The following is a 16,209-nucleotide window of genomic DNA, read 5'->3' as shown; positions in this document are numbered from 1 at the left end:
GTGAGTCCAGAGTCTCCCTCTTCCTCTCTCTCTCTCTCTCTCCTCGCTCTGTCTCTCCCTCTGGAGACTCTTTCCTGCCCTCCCCACTCTCTTCTCCCCAGTGTCGTGGAGACAATGACTCGGCAGCTCGGGCGAGAAATCAAAACCAACTTTAGATTCGGACATTCTAACCGATCCGATTCGAACAACGTGTTCGAATCGGATCTTATTCGAACATTCGATCCGAACAGCCACCTTTTTCGAACAATCCGATCCGACAGAGGCTCAGATCGGGTTCGGATCGGATTTGAACAGGGCAGATCGTTGTACGGATTCGATCGTTCGAATGCATGATCCAATCAAACATTCGAACGATATGTGCGAATCCCCGAAGCCTACTCTCTCTGTCTCTCTTCTCTCTCTGTCTCTCTCTCTTTCTGTCTCTCTCCTCTCTCTTCTCTCTCTATCTCTCTTTCTCTCTATCTATCTATCTCTCTATCTATCTATCTATCTATTTATCCTCTCTCCCTATCTATCTGTCTATCTATCTATCCTCTCTCTCTTTCTTTCTATCTATCCTCTCTATCCGTCTATCTATCTATCATCTCTCTCTTTCTGTCTATCTATCCTCTCTCCCTATCTATCTGTCTATCTATCTATCCTCTCTCTCTTTCTTTCTATCTATCCTCTCTATCTGTCTATCTATCTATCATCTCTCTCTTTCTGTCTATCTATCCTCTCTCCCTATCTATCTGTCTATCTTCTCTCTCTTTCTGTCTATCTATCCTCTCTCCCTATCTATCTATCCTCTATCTATCTATCCTTTCTCTCTATCTATCGCTCTTGGTCTTTCTCTCTATCTATCTATCTATCCTCTCTCTCTCTATCTGTCTCTCTCTCTATCCTTTATCTATCCATCTATCTCTCTCTCTCTCTCACCTCTCTCTCTCTCTCTCTATCCTTTATCTATCCATCTCTCTCTCTCTATCCTTTATCTATCCATCTATCTCTCTCTCTCTCTATCCTTTATCTATCCATCTATCTCTCTCTCTCTCTCTCTCTCTCTCTCTCTCTCTCTCTCTCTCTCTCTCTCTCTCTCTCTCTCTCTCTCTCTCTCTCTCTCTCTCTCTCTCTCTCTCTCTCTCTCTCTCTCTCTCTCTCTCTCTCTCTCTCTCTCTCTCTCTCTCTCTCTCTCCAGCCAGTGTAAACCCGTGATCAGAACGCGAGCCGGAGTCTTCCAAGCATCGGTAATTCTCTCTCTTCACTCGGTTGAGTTAACCCACTTGCGAGTCGCGAGATGAGAGAAAGATGCCTGCTTCATCAGCATTCAAAGATCGGGGCTTCAGCTCCTGGCCTATAGTCCACGGTAGTTGAATCAAGCCGCATTGAAGGCCGACACTCTTTCCCTCTTTCGTTTCTTCTCCCTCCGATCAAATCTCCAGATCTACGGTCGAATCACGACTCGGGTATCTCCAGATTCGTCAATTTCTCCTCCAAGTCGCAGATTTCTCTTCATACTTGGTGAAATTTCCTTGAGATCTTCCTTTGATGGACCCCCGCGGCCATGATCTTCGACTCTCTAGCTCTTGGCCCGAGTCGGGTCTGCCCGATTTCCCCTTTGATCTCAACAGCCACGACCCAGCTTGCTTCTTCTTCCCCTACGGCAATGGCGACGCTCTTCCTGCTCAGTTAACTTCTCAGCTCTTGACCGGGAACTTCGTCCTCAACCTCGGAACCGCCCACTGTGAGTGACCCACCTCCCCTTTTCTGTGAATTTCTATCTTCAGATAGTGAACTGGGTATGTGAATTTCTGTTGTAAGAGATCCACCTTCTCGGTGAATTTCTATGTTCAGAGAGAGTAATGGGTGACCCGCCTCCCCTTTTGTGTGAATTTCTATCTTCAGATAGTGAACTGGGTATGTGAATTTATGTTGTAAGAGATCCACCTTCTCTTTTCTTCAGAAAAAAAAAAAAAGAGATCCACCTTCTCCGTGAATTTCTATGTTCAGAGAGTGTAATGGGTGACCCGCCTCCCCATCTGTGTGAATCTCTATCTTCAGATAGTGAACTAGGTATGTGAATTTTTGTTCAAAGAGATCCACCTTCTCGGTGAATTTCTATGTTCAGAGAGAGTAAAGGGTGCGTAGTTTTGTAGGAAGAGATCCAGCTTCTCTTTGAATTTCTATGTTCAGATAGTGAAATGGGGATGTCATTTTCTTCGAGAAAGATACTCCTTCTCTTTGAATTTCTATGTTCAGATAGTGAAATGGGGTTGTCATCTTCGTTGAGAAAGATTCTCCTCTGTGAATGTATATGCTTGAGTAATGGGAACTTAACTCTGTTGAGAAAGATCTAGATTCCTTGTGAATATATATGCTTGAGTAATGGGAATGCAATTTCTGTTTGAGAAAGATCCATATTCTTTCTGAATGTCTATGCTTGAATAACGGGAACTTAATTTTGTTGAGAAAGATCTAGATTCCTTGTGAATGTCTATGCTTGAGTATTGGGAACTCAATTTTTGTTTGACAAAGATCCATATTCTTTCTGAATGTCTATGCTTTGAGTAATGGGAACGCAATTTTTGTTTGAGAAAGATCCATATTCTTTGTGAATGTATAAGCTCGAGTAATGGGAAAGTAAGTTTTGATGTAAAAAATGTACCTTTTCTTTCTTTCAAAAAAAAATCTACCTTTTCTGTGAATTCCTATGTTTGAGTAATTGGGATCTATTTTTTTGTTGAAAAAGATCCACCCAGTTCGACCTTCACCTTCGGACCTCTCTCACCTCCACCGGCGCCAGTCACCCCAGAAAAGAACCCTCCCAGGAATGGGGAAACACCCATTACAGAGTCAAAGGAGACAACCCCGGAAGCGGAGGCTGGCAAGACGTCGACACCAAGACCGCGGAGGAAGAAGCACAGACCCAAGGTCGTGCGAGAAGCGAAACCGGCCAAGACGCCGAAGCCTCGCACTCCCAAACCATCGACTCCAAAGCCCCCAAAGCCTTCACCTTCTCCGGAGAACACAGTCAACACCTCTGGTAAGCGCAGGTACGTTCGGAAGACACAGACTGAAACAGAGGAGAGTGTTAGATCTGCAAAGCGCCGCCTAGATTTCTCTCTGGAAGGAGATGTTCTGAAAATTGTGACAGAGAGAGCTCCAGAAAGGGATGAAGGTCTTTGTGGGTCAGTTGCCAATCCTGTCGCTTCAGGCTGGAGTTCAGCAGAGATCTTCTCAGCTGTTGATAACGTTAGGCAGCCGGAGAGAGCACTAGTAAGATGGAACACGAAAAAGCTCGCAAGAATGGTGCATGTGCCTATTATCCATAGCCAGAGTACAGCGAACGACGCTTATACATTTTCCAATTCAGGCTCTGGCATTGAACCAGGCTCTAGCATGAGACCTCACATACCTGATATTGATCATCAGTCTATTGAGATGATCATCAGGGGAATGAAATCATTGGAGCTAGATAGTGAAAAGAGAATTCCAACCCAAGAGGAGACAGCCCTGGTGCCATACAGCTCAAGCACCGCCATTACCACTTTTGAAGGCCAGCTCCAGATCTTGAAGAAAGTCCGCCCGAAGGTCGTTCTCGACAAGGAGACAAACAGGATGTGGAATCTTCTGATGGGGAAGGAGAGCCAAGGCCCCAACACGCCAGGCCAAGACAAGGAGAAGTGGTGGGAGGAGGAAAGGCGGGTTTTTCGGGGCCGTGTGGATTCTTTCATTGCCAAAATGCATCTTGTTCAAGGTGCGAGCTTCACCAAAAAACAGTGAATTTTCTTGGAAATAGCAGTTTTTTTTATCTGGGTCTTTGTTTCTGATCTCGCAGGCGATCGGCGCTTCTCTCCTTGGAAGGGGTCCGTGCTTGATTCTGTGGTGGGGGTCTTCCTCACCCAAAACGTCTCTGATCATCTGTCAAGGTAAGTAAGTTTCATTCAGAAGACTTGTAAGGACAATTTGGGGTACAACTTTGTAATTGCTTCTTCTGCAGCTCTGCATTCATGGCCATGGCAGCAAAATTTCCTCCTGTCATTAAAGAAGAGAACTTGGCTAAAGAAGAGGGGCCTGTCGCCCACGAAGAACAGAGCAAAGCAGAAACCTCAAAAAGCTCAAATCTTTCACCTCAAGTGGAAAGATTGTTATTGAGTGATAACCCATGGAACATGGACTCCAAGATTTCGTTCACAGATCTGCTGGCCATGGTAAGCAGCAAGAGCCTGCTCAATCTTTATCCATTTGACAGGGAGAAATCAACAGCAGAAGCCGGTGAGTTTAGTTCATCATCGGAGAAGGTAATGCGAGATCCGGGCATCGAAGGAGACGGACAGAGGAAGGAGAGAGGAGGCGAGGAGAAGAAGGAAAGCTCGGTGGACTGGGATGAGTTGAGGAGGGAGGCGAGCCGAAGTGGCACAAGGAAGGAGAGGAGAAGGGAGAATTTAGATTCTCTGGACTGGGAAGCCGTCAAGCGGGCTACAGTGGATGAGATCTCCAGCACTATTAGAGAGAGAGGGATGAACAACATGCTTGCAGTAAGGATCAAGGTGAGTTTGGAGGATAGATAACAAATATTTTGAGTAGGAAATTTTTGTGGGTTTTTTTTTTTTTTGTTTAAGGGATCAAGGTGAGCTAGGAACTAAGGATGCTTCTTTTTTTCAGTTGGAAATGCTTTGGTGGGTTTCTTTTTATTTTCCGCGAAGGGCCAAAGAAAGATTGCAACTTCTGTGTTGCAAGTTTTTTATGGTTTTTTTTTCTGAAGGGATCAAAATGGTTGAGGAAGGAATTTTGCAATTTTTTTTTCATATTCTTTTTGGTTAAGGGAGATCTAAGTGAGCTAGGAAACAATATTGCGCTAGAACCTTTCCCCCTTTTTTATGGAACCAATCTTGGAAAAAAATTGCAACCTTTTGGTATTTGAACTTTTAATGGATTTTCTTTATAAGGGCTCACAAGATGAGCAAAGAAGAAAGAGTGTAAGTTACCTTTAAAGTTGAATTTTTTTTCCAAGGGATTTCTGGAGCGCCTGGAGAAGGAGCACGGAAGTATTGACCTAGAGTGGCTGAGAGATGTTCCCCCAGACAAAGCCAAGTAAGGTCAAAGATCTTGGTCAACGACCTGGGTCAACCACTTTTATTGATGAGTCTGAGCAAAAGTCAACTGATCTGGGTATCATGTGTTTTCCAGGGATTTTCTCTTGAGCATCAAAGGGCTGGGACTGAAGAGTGTTGAATGTGTGCGCCTTTTGACTCTGCACCATCTTGCTTTTCCAGTAAGTTTTTCAATCCATCTTTTAAATTACAAGAGTATTTACGTGCATCCTTTCAAAAACAAAAAATAATTAGGTGTAATGAAATCGACACATTTTTTTCAAAGGTTGATACCAATGTCGGCCGAATCTGCGTGAGACTTGGATGGGTGCCCCTTCAACCTTTGCCTGAATCTCTTCAGCTGCATCTTCTAGAACTGTGAGTGTGACCCTACAGAAAAATTGTTCATTGGAAAAAAAAGTAAGTTCTTTTGAATGACTGTTTATTTTTTGAATAGTTATCCCATGTTGGAAACCATTCAGAAGTACCTTTGGCCGCGGCTATGCACTCTGGATCAGCGGACCCTGTAATCTCTCGAATCCCACATCCTTTAATAACTAGAAAAAAAAGACTTTTCACCTAATTTCTCCAAAATCGGTTATATTATCTGATGAGTGTGCTGTTTCTTTTCTACAAATAGATATGAGCTGCATTATCAGATGATTACCTTTGGAAAGGTACCATCTTTTTCCCTGATAAAATTACTCAACGTCAGATAATTGAAGATCCATTACAGGTTTTCTGCTCGAAAAGCAGGCCTAATTGCAACGCCTGCCCCCTGCGAGGGGAGTGCAAACACTTTGCCAGTGCCTTTGCGAGGTATGTACCCACCAAAACAATCCAGACCAAATCATATCTGATAATTATTTTTTCTTGATAGGGTCTGCAAAGTTCCAAATGTTAACTTTAGAATTGATATCCCTTAAAAGTGTCAACACTCAGGGGTAGGGTTTGACTAACCTAACCCTCGGTCGACTAACCCGACCCGACCATGCGGCTGGGTCAGGGGTCCAGTCGGCTGGGACAGTGGGTTGGGTGGAGTCACCTGACCCGGTCAACCTAGTAAGCCCATTTATTCATCTGGGTCAGCCTGAGTAAGAATAACAGCATAATCTTAGAACTGGAGGAATATTTCAGATAATTTGCGGCTCATCACTTACACTGATTGCAGTGCTCGGCTTGCCTTGCCAAGTCCCGAAGAGCGAAGATTGGCAACCACTTCAATGGGGCAAAGTCATCCACCAGAGCACTGCACACCCCCAGTTCCTCAAATTGAAGCCAATCCAACAAGTTCCAGAAGGAATTGCGAACCCATTGTCGAGGAACCAGATTCCCCAAAGCCGGAATCGCCTCAGATCCCCGACATTGAAGACTTAGCCTTCGACGATCCAGATGAGATTCCTGTCATAAGACTCAACGTTGAAGAGTTCTCACAGAATCTGCAGGACTATCTTCAGAAAAACAATGGGGATCTGCAAGATTTTGATTTCTCGAAAGCGCTGGTGATGATCAATCAGGAGACTGCTTCCATTCCTGCACCCAAGCTGAAGAACATCAGCCGACTGAGAACAGAACATCAAGTGTACGCCCACATCTTTAAGACGAGTGAAAAAACGAATTCTACTATATTTAATCTTACTTCTTTGAATCCTACGGCGCAGATATGAACTCCCTGATTCGCACCCACTGCTGGAAGGGGTGCGTTTTGGCAGGCCCAGTTATAAAGCTCTTATCTCTATTATTAACGTTCATATTTACTCAGCTTATCTTCCTTGTTATCTCAGTTGGATAAAAGAGAGGCAGAGGACCCTTGCCCTTATCTTCTCGCAATATGGTCCCCAGGTGGGTTTGAAATGTAAAATTTCCAGTGGGTAATGACATCGAGAATTATTCTTTTGGTCATACTAATGTAAATTATGAAAATGGCAGGCGAAACAGCCCAATCAGTGGAGCCGCCAGAATCCTGTGGCAATGCCCAAAACAGCGGGGAGCTGTGTGATCAGAAAACGTGTTTCTCATGCAACAGCATGAGAGAGTCTCAGAGTCAAACGGTCAGAGGAACGCTCCTGGTAAATTTCTTCGTTCGTGATAATTATATATCATTTAATATGAGTTTAAACCGATGAGTTTATGATGGCTTTAATACTTTTTCAGATCCCTTGTCGAACGGCGATGCGGGGGAGTTTTCCCCTCAATGGAACTTACTTCCAAGTCAATGAGGTAAACTTAATCGGTAGTATTTAAACAGATATTTTCCCATTAAAGAGAAATGATCAAGAAAAAAGAGAAACAATAATTTAAAAAAAAAATCGGTGTAGGTATTTGCGGATCACAAGTCCAGTCTCGTCCCTCTCAAGGTCCCCAGATCGCTTATCTGGAACTTACCAAGAAGGACCGTCTGCTTTGGAACTTCCGTTCCGACCATATTCAGAGGTAATTTCGGCAAAATAATTGCAAGACAAAAGCTCTATGGGTCATTAAATTCATAATTCTTCAAGAAATTCAACTTTGCATTTCATCAGGTCTCTCCATTCAAGAGATCCAGAACTGCTTCTGGAGAGGTGGGTCTCACTTATTATAATCGCAACGCAAAAGTATTCTAGGAAATCAATTTCAGGCGTCATCATATAACATAACTATAATTTATTCCTTGCCAGGGTTTGTTTGTGTGAGGGGGTTTGACAGGGCAACACGCGGGCCCAGGCCGCTGATGGCCAGGCTGCATTCTCCGGCCAGCAAAGTAACCAGGAACAAGAGAAATGCAGAAAGAGATGATGAATAAAATTTTGGTTTTTTTGGGGAATTTTTTGGTCAAAAGGCAAAATTCGACCGTTGACCTGCTGGGCGATCAAGAGGCTGACCGGCTGATTAAGGTGAGAAAAGTTTTGGGTTTTCTCCCTCGGAAAACTGACCTAAGGTTGGTGTCCAATCTAATTTTACCTCCTGATCATTGTACAGCTGTAGAAGCTGGTGTAACCAATTGCCAGGTTTGTTAGAAATAAAGTGTTCCTGGTCGTTCTTATTTGAATCATCAAGTTTCCAGGCAGAACTAGGAGTTTTAATAGACCAGATCTATTCTTCTAAGTTTCAAAAGCTCTGGTTGATTTAATCATTATGTATATAAATTACTAAATCGTTAATTAATTACGCGATGTCCAAAAAGAAAACAATATCGTGGTCTCGACTGTTCTTAGTTGTATCTAAAAGTCTTCTGGCACACTAAGACAAGTAAATGGAAAAATTTTGGCACGGTAGACAGCGATCATAAATTTATACCATAATTTAACTCGTACAAAAGTCTTCAAACCCAAGCTAACGCAACAGTTTTGCATCAAAATTCAACAACATTCATTCATTATGCATTATCGCATGATATGACATCTTTGAATACTTGGCCTAACTGAATCACAAACTTAGTTGACTCGCCATGACGTGTGAAGTGGTCAAAATCGTATAAACTTCATCAAAATCTTAACAACGACACACAATACATTATCACATCAAAATTTACTCGCTCACAGGTTAGTACTTGATTTTCAGACAAAGCATAAATGGGTTCACATCCATGCAACAGAAATAATACATGACTATCATAAATGCGTTGAAATCCAACCTTCAGACGGATCGTAAGTCTAGGGCTACGTGGCATCGAAAGAAACACAACGAACAAAATATAATATCAATATAATACAGGGATTGGAATCAAATCTGTAGAAAGCAGAAGTCTAGGGCAACATGGCATCGGTGACAAACCCATGAAGCATGAATAATACATGATTATAATGACTGGGTTGAAATAAAACATGTAGAGAAAGCATAATTCCGGCGCAACGAAAAAACGCCATGAAACATTTATACAATATCAATATCAGAAAAGGGCTCAATCAAATCGGTAGAAAGCCCACGAATGATTACCATAAACCGGTCGAAATCAAACCTGTAGACATTTTTGCGATAAAAGAATGTCTAATTTTTGCGATGAAAGAATGACTATTATGTGCGAAGAGAACCGGGGAAAATCCAAAGATCCGGCATGTGCTCTACTATAGAAAACCTAATGAGGTGTTCTTGCTGTAGAAGACGATGAATTGCACCTCCAAGTCGCGTAGCCGTCAGATAGTGAAGGGTCGCTTTCCATGGCAGTCCCCCCACCCCCACATCCTGTCAAACAACTAGGTAGGGTTTGGCATTCCCGTCCCGATATTTATAGCAAGGACCTAAACCTTATCTAAAGTTTAATCCAGTTCTGGTCTGGTCCCGTCCGGTCCCCACCCAGCCCACTTCTAATTCTATCATTTAAAATATATATATAATTTTTTTATATTTTTTTAAAAAGAAAGGGTTGACCAGACTTCAGACCCGGTCTAGTTTCACCATCGCACCGGATCCAGTCTGACCGGTCACAGACTTCAAACAAATTAGACTTGTTGGAGAAAATACAGGTGATGATTTTCGACGGATAGAATGGGACTGCACAGACATCAGTTTAGACATTCGTCCACGCCGTTTCCTTTGCTCTAAATCGCCATCCGTCCCTATTTTGCTGTCTTCATAACTCTATCATTAGTCCCCTACAGTCATTCGTCTGTGGTGAAAACAAAATGATTGATGGATGGAGGATGGATGACAAAATGGACTGAATTCGCAAGAGAGGTGAAAAGTGCGAGAGAGAGAGAGAGAGAGAGCAAAAACATGAGACAGGGAAAGAGAAAGCGAGAGATAATGGGAGAGAGCAAGGTCAACAATAGTCTAATTATGGTAGCAGTCTCCGTCAACGACCATCGTCATCTCCATTTATGACAGTCATTATTCTTGTAAAAAATGGTCATTGTTCCAGACAAAGTGAGAAGAGAGAGAAAATTGGATGTCTTAGATTGCTTCAAATTCAAGAATTGCTATCTAAATATACAAACAGGATTTTAGGGCTGAAATTTGTAGTTCCATCTTTCCTTCCTTTATCAATCCATCATATTGGATATATAAATATATAACCCTCATTCTTAAAAAAAAGGCACCATCAAATTTTGTTCCTAATTAGAAGAATTTGCTAATACAAAAATCCTGTTTGGGTTCACTCTAATATTCATAGGGTGGAGAATTGAAGTTATGATATTTAGATCAAGACATGTGAAGAAACAATATCACTCAAACAGATAGTCACATGACAACGAGGTTAGTGTAATCTTTGTCTTTGATCTATGGAAAAAGGCATAGTTTCATTTAACAATGAATAACATTAATATAATAAATTAATATATCTATGGAAAAATGAAGAATTTAGTGACTCACCAGTCACCAAATGACCTTCATTTCCTTTACTAGTTATGACTTTCATCAATATAAAAATATAATAAATTAATGTAATGATAGAGAACATGTCGAAATTTTCTCTTTTAAGAAGAATGTGGGATAAAAATAATAAAGGTTCACGTTGAGAAGGCAAAATGAAGATTTACTATCCAACAGAAAATAAAAAAATGTCCAACAAGTTTGCAAATCGTTACAACATTTGAATCTTTACAGCTTGGCCGTTAAAAAATTCAAGAGCCAGTAAATGCTACTTCATCAACAAAGATTCCTGGGGACTTTTGCAGCATTGGGGCAGCATGGTCCAGGCCTGGGATTTTTAGCCCATGATTCCTCTCCCCCACTTTTTTCTCACCTGGTCGAACTTGTTGTTGAAGTTTGCCTGATCCAACACCACAGTTTATCTGTTCAAAATATAGCGAGAGATAGAGTGAATGAGATCTAAGAATTAAAAGAGAGAAAGAAAAACGAGGGAGAAATCGAGAGGTAATGGAGGAATTAAGCTTGTTTTAGACCGAAATAAAGAGAGAGAGTGAAGTAAAGATTAAGAGAAGGGAGGAAGAGATATTATGGGACAGAAAATAAAAGAGACGAGGTAAAATAAAAATTATGAGAGAGAATGAGAGAGGAGATCAGAAAAATTTGGAGATTGAAAGGAGGGCAGTTGAATTAAGAGGACGGACAGGGAAACTAAGTGAGAGAGAGAGAGAGAAACTAGAGATAAATTAAGAGAGCAAGAGAGAGAAAAAGGTGGGCACAGTAATTATGAGATAGAAGACAAGGAAACTAAGAAAGAGAGAGGAGGACAGATCAATTAAGAGACACGTCTTCGTCCTTTTTCCTAGATTATTATCACCGATATCCTAGGTTGTTATCCTCATGCATGCCACCTCCAACCCCACCTCTCTTCTGTGCATATCTGCCTACATCTCCATCACACTAGTGAAAATAAAATCTTCATTACTCGTCCCATCTTCAGCACCCATCAGCGTGTACCTATCATCATCTCAGTCGCAATTAATGATGATATCCCTTTCATTGCTTCCCTCCAATCACATCCATTGCCATCAACTATCACCTGATGCCATTGAAGAACCGACGAACGTATTTATTTAGAACTAATTATAATTTTTAATTATAAAATTATATCAGAATTGTATAAATTATGAATAAATTGGATTAATAAGGAAAATTATTTTATCAACATTTAATTGTTAATAAATTTGCACTACTTTTCATTTTTAAAATTGTATTTGATTCCTAAAAAATATATGAAAAAGAAATTAAAGCTGATATTCACATATTCAATCCTTTCTCCTTGTGCATTCTACCTTTGCTTGCCCTCTGCTTGTAAGGGAAATTATAAGTATTACTCATTTCATAAACCTGAAACCCTAAACAACCTATTTAACCCTATATTATGGTTCATCACTCGTCACAAGGTAAATCTATCTCAATGAGTAAATGCATTTATAAACTCTATCAATTAATCTCAAAATTCAACAACGACAAATTAAAATTTTAATTTTAAGTTTATTAGTGGGACACCTTCTCATTAGTCATTTGAACTAATGGGTCCTAGGGTGTTATTTCTGAAGCTCCACTCTTGACAGTCTTAAGAAAGTTTAGTTCAACTATAATGACCTGATACTTGTTCATGTTACAATAAATAATGAATTGTGAATATGAATTAGGAAGAAATTAAATGATGAATTTAGTGCTTATGTAACATAGAACTATTCCCCAAGAAAATTACACCTCCTATTTTATTCAATTATCTTCATCACATCATCATATATTTAATAACCCTCGACCATGGGAACCAAGAAAATATTCTTTGATATCATGAATTTATGAGCCCAATTCCACTTGTAAAGTGACTCCATCATAAAGCATATCATCGTCACAGGTTCTATGACCTTGAGAATAGATTAGTGGATCATATCTTATTGAGGATGTGTAAAAATCAATTATGTCATAATGAATCTTTCACTTCTGATACTCTTCTACTATTCCTTAACAGACATAAAGCAGGCTCAACATTTGCGGCATTCCCAAGGACATTTTGCTGATTTCCTATACTCGAAGTCATCATCAAGTTATTTATCCAATCATAATATTTGAGTGTCAAAGGATCAGCACCAAGTATGACGTATAGTGGGTTACTTGACGACTGGCTTATTTATAAGATGTTGTATCCTTTAAGAACTAAGGTATTGTAACATATGTTATATTCATTAATAACCATTTTCACTAAAATTTATCATTCCACACAACCCTCAAATTCATGGAAAAGGACAAGTTGGCATTATCCTAGTAGGCATCAAAACCTAAAGTAGGCCTCACTATTCGTAATATATCTTCGAGCACCCAACTCACGGTACTTGAAACTTACAACAAAATATAATCATAGTTTGGTCCCGGACACTCATGAAACCTGGAGACTTCTCCACCAACCATTGAGTTTCGTCTGCGTAGTTCCTTTGTTACCATATAGGAATAGATTTTCATGCATCTTTGGAGTCTTCTCCACCAAAATACATAGTTCATCTACTCCCACCTTAAGTCATACATTAAGACTTAGGCTATTTCAAAATCACCATACCCTAAAATATGGTTATCAAATAATTATGAATTTTTATCTCATACACATCTCATGGTGGGTGGATGTTAATACATGTCACCATCTCACATCCTTAACCTCACGATTTAATCATCTCTGTCATATAGACATAGGGGAACCTACAATAAATCGATATACTTTCTTCTTTAACACCATCAATCATATCACATATTAAGTTTTTCAAATTGTAAATAAAAAATTAATCACATAAAATTACGCAGCCAAAACATTCATGCTTAAAAAAAAACATAATCAAACACTAACTTTAAAATAATTCTTTTTCCTTAATTTAAAAAAATTGAACTCTTAAAATATTCTATTGAATAAAATAAAAAATTGTCTGTAAATCTAATTTACATCAAATAATTTTTATTTTTATTTCTTTAAGTCAATAATTCTATTTTGTATTTTCACTGATTTTCCAGATTTTTTGCAATTTATTTCACCCTAAAATGATTTGTATTTAACTGTTTAGAAAATAAATAAAAGTAAGTAATGAAATTGTATATCTCATTTATAATAAGAAGCACTTTGTAGAATAGTGGCGCAAAACCTTTTTACACATCAAGAGAGGTCTGGGCTTGGAACATAATGTTGGGTTTGGTGCCTTGGTTTGGACATGGAAAACACGTTCCATGAATGTGGAAGTGTGTCGATCGATTCATAATCGATCTTTAAAACAAAACATTGAAAGTGCCTTTTGGGGAATTCATTGCACCCTTGACTTTGCCGCTCTGAGATCATTATGAAGCCGTTCACGTGGCTGGCCTCTAGAATTATCCACGCGATCACTCGACGCTTGGATCTCCACGTCTTCTTCTTCAACTCTTCTTGAAAATCTTGAAGATCTCCTCACCACGACGACACTCCTCCTTGGACGACTGGAGAAGAGAGTAGAGAAAGGGAGGGGCTCTCAAATCAGGCTTGCATGGGTGCTTAAAAATGAGACCCCTTTCTCTATTTATATTTTACTTAAGGTCTTTCTCAAAAACCCTACAAAGTAAAATATATCCACCAATGCCCTTATGACCTTGTGCGTATGACCCTCTAGGCCCATGTATCATTCTAGTTAATAACTTTAATGGCCCAATAATATTGATTGAACAACCTTATTAATTAACTGTATCAACATATATATCAATTAAATAAGGATCGAATAAACCCAATCGATAGGTTAAGTTTCTGGCCCGTGGGGTGCCAAGCTACACCTCGTGCTCTAGAAGATACCAAGCAGTCTCAAACTCTCTCATGGAACCTTTACCGTCACCGATTACCGTATATGTATAATCCATCATCCGCCTGACTATCCATCAAATATGCAGATTTAGAATACACATTTAAAGACTAGTGATCACTGTATTATGATCTCATCATAATTCACTAAGTCATTGCACGTATTCATGGACTTCATTATAAACATCACACAAAATAATAATGAACGCAAATATTTTATTCAATGAACTTAAATAAACATGGTAGTGTGATTGTCTTGATGGCCACATAATATCCATCACATAAAACCCTTCAAATTAAACCAAAGGAAAACTTTTCTATGATCCAACTGATCCCATCCAATAGGATCAGATCGATCAGGTCGGCCATCAAGACAGATCATATCATCTCAATTAGGATAGGCCAGTTTGTTCAGTTAGTGTCCTAATTGAATCAACCAATCCAATCATATTAGTTTGGGTCAATTTGGTCGACTCAATTCTGGCACCAAAATAAACCAAGTCAGGTCAGATCCAAAACTAACCAACTTATCAATTTTGAAAGTCAGTCTCCAATTCAACCATTTGATTGTGGACTAATTTTGAAACTTGGTGGTCATACTTGACAAACCTTGAAAGTCAGTGGACTAACTATCGACTTTGAAGATGGTGATTGGCTGACATGAAGTCAATGGTGGATTAACTATGCCAGCATGGGTAGTAACCACAAAACCTTCTAATAGCATTGGTGGGTGATCCAACTGGAACTAACACACTCTTTGGCTGCATTGGGCACTTTAGACACCAAGAGTGAGTTTCTTAGAAAGAGAATTTCAAGACCTGGGTCCAAAAGTACCTTTCTAGACACCCTTTTGACTGGTTTTCATGTTGATCGAACCCTAAAACCTAGCGCTGATACCGCAGCTGGTGTTTTTCCGCCTCAATTGACATGGTCTAGACTAACTCAGTTACACAATGGAATATTGAATGAAAGATAGATCTAAAGAAACCAAAAACATGTGCCTTGTGCAGATCAAATTGACAATTTATTGCTTCCTTGAGTGAGCATCTTCAAGCCCTTTAGATATCTAGCCTCTCGTCACATCCATGTGACCTTTAGAATGCTACATCTTCTCTTCTTTTCTTGAACGGTGCTTCCATAAATTTTGATTTCTCTCCATCCAGTTTCATCGTAAGTAGAACTTGAGGAAGAGGAATATAAGAAGATGGATGCCACTCAAAATGACACGCATGGGTATCAAATCTAGTGCCCCTTCTATTTATACCATCTACAATTCTTTCACAAAAGTCTCAAGGAAAATTTCATAAATTTCATTTTATTTTAGAACATTTAGCAACCAGAATCATATATCTAGTGTGTGTTCCCTGCTAGGCTGAAGTATCATTCTCGTTAGTAACTTGAATGGCTCAAAAGCCTATATTGATTAAACATTATATTATTAGAATGTATTAAATATAGAATAGTCAATAAATGGTTTATTTTAACTCAATTTAAGAGTTAATTGACCAGTCTATGGGGTGCCAAGTGTTGGGTTATAGAGGCGTAGATGTGGATGGACAAATGGAAACGATCCACAGTAGAAGACTTTTGCAAAATTGAACGCCATCATTAAAATCATTAAACGAAGTACCTTTACACATATTGCATCCATGATTTCTTAGATCCTGAAGCGAGCCAAGTCGAGCTACTCAAATGTGCAGCCTCTAGATGTATCCACTGTATCCTCGGCACGTCAGATCTTCTCCTTCTCCTTGACGAGCCCCGTTCTGCCTCCGCCATCGTCATTACGTCGTTCAGATCGCTTCGAGCATGGAGAGAGGTGTAGGGATAGTGGAGAAGAAGGGGAATGGCCCCCTGAACAATTATGGCCTGGATGAATTCCTGATGTCGGACATCGTTGATTGTGTCGTCCGACGGATAGGATCACTAAGTGAATGTGACTATGTGATGCGAGGTAACCTAGGGGAATGTACG

At 39.9% G+C, this 16,209-nt stretch overlaps 1 protein-coding gene and 1 long non-coding RNA gene across 4 annotated transcripts; one reads left to right on the top strand and one right to left on the bottom strand.

The window, feature by feature from the left end:
• Positions 1-1,327: 1,327 nt before the first annotated feature.
• LOC144701771 (DNA glycosylase/AP lyase ROS1-like) lies at positions 1,328-8,100 on the top strand. Of its 2 annotated transcripts, XR_013581102.1 has the most exons (19): positions 1,328-1,723; positions 2,729-3,736; positions 3,818-3,908; positions 3,980-4,529; positions 4,994-5,073; positions 5,170-5,254; positions 5,359-5,450; positions 5,530-5,598; positions 5,713-5,749; positions 5,809-5,891; positions 6,244-6,654; positions 6,734-6,770; positions 6,857-6,914; positions 7,002-7,141; positions 7,227-7,292; positions 7,391-7,505; positions 7,595-7,633; positions 7,730-7,945; positions 8,031-8,100. XR_013581102.1 is itself a non-coding variant. In XM_078573526.1 (18 exons), the coding sequence occupies exons 1-18, from the start codon at positions 1,528-1,530 to the stop codon at positions 7,852-7,854; spliced, it is 3,282 nt and encodes a 1,093-aa protein (XP_078429652.1). In that variant the 5' UTR covers positions 1,328-1,527; the 3' UTR covers positions 7,855-8,100. The 2 variants fall into 2 exon arrangements, 1 of the variants encoding a protein (XP_078429652.1); XM_078573526.1 differs by having other exon boundaries at positions 7,730-8,100.
• On the bottom strand, positions 2,795-9,274 carry LOC144701772 (uncharacterized). 2 transcript variants are annotated; one of them, XR_013581104.1, is made up of 8 exons: positions 9,167-9,274; positions 6,233-6,605; positions 6,033-6,162; positions 5,740-5,955; positions 5,561-5,629; positions 5,367-5,462; positions 4,968-5,303; positions 2,795-3,900 (listed from the first exon to the last, which is right to left on the bottom strand). It is a non-coding gene; the product is annotated as an uncharacterized LOC144701772 (long non-coding RNA). The 2 variants fall into 2 exon arrangements; XR_013581103.1 differs by having other exon boundaries at positions 5,561-5,955.
• Positions 9,275-16,209: the final 6,935 nt, after the last annotated feature.

The sequence above is a fragment of the Wolffia australiana genome, chromosome 4 (assembly GCF_029677425.1).
Source record: "Wolffia australiana isolate 7733 chromosome 4, ASM2967742v1".
NCBI classification, from domain to species: domain Eukaryota; kingdom Viridiplantae; phylum Streptophyta; class Magnoliopsida; order Alismatales; family Araceae; genus Wolffia; species Wolffia australiana.
The sequence above is the reverse complement of the archived record's forward strand: the minus strand, read 5'-3'. Positions and strand labels throughout refer to the sequence as shown.

Coding starts and splice junctions, on each gene's coding strand:
- LOC144701771 (XM_078573526.1), top strand. CDS start 1,528: ATGGACCCCCGCGGCCATGATCTTCGACTCTCTAGCTCTTGGCCCGAG. Junction 3,737..3,817: donor CAAAATGCATCTTGTTCAAG/GTGCGAGCTTCA, acceptor CTGATCTCGCAG/GCGATCGGCGCTTCTCTCCT. Junction 6,655..6,733: donor CTGAGAACAGAACATCAAGT/GTACGCCCACAT, acceptor CCTACGGCGCAG/ATATGAACTCCCTGATTCGC.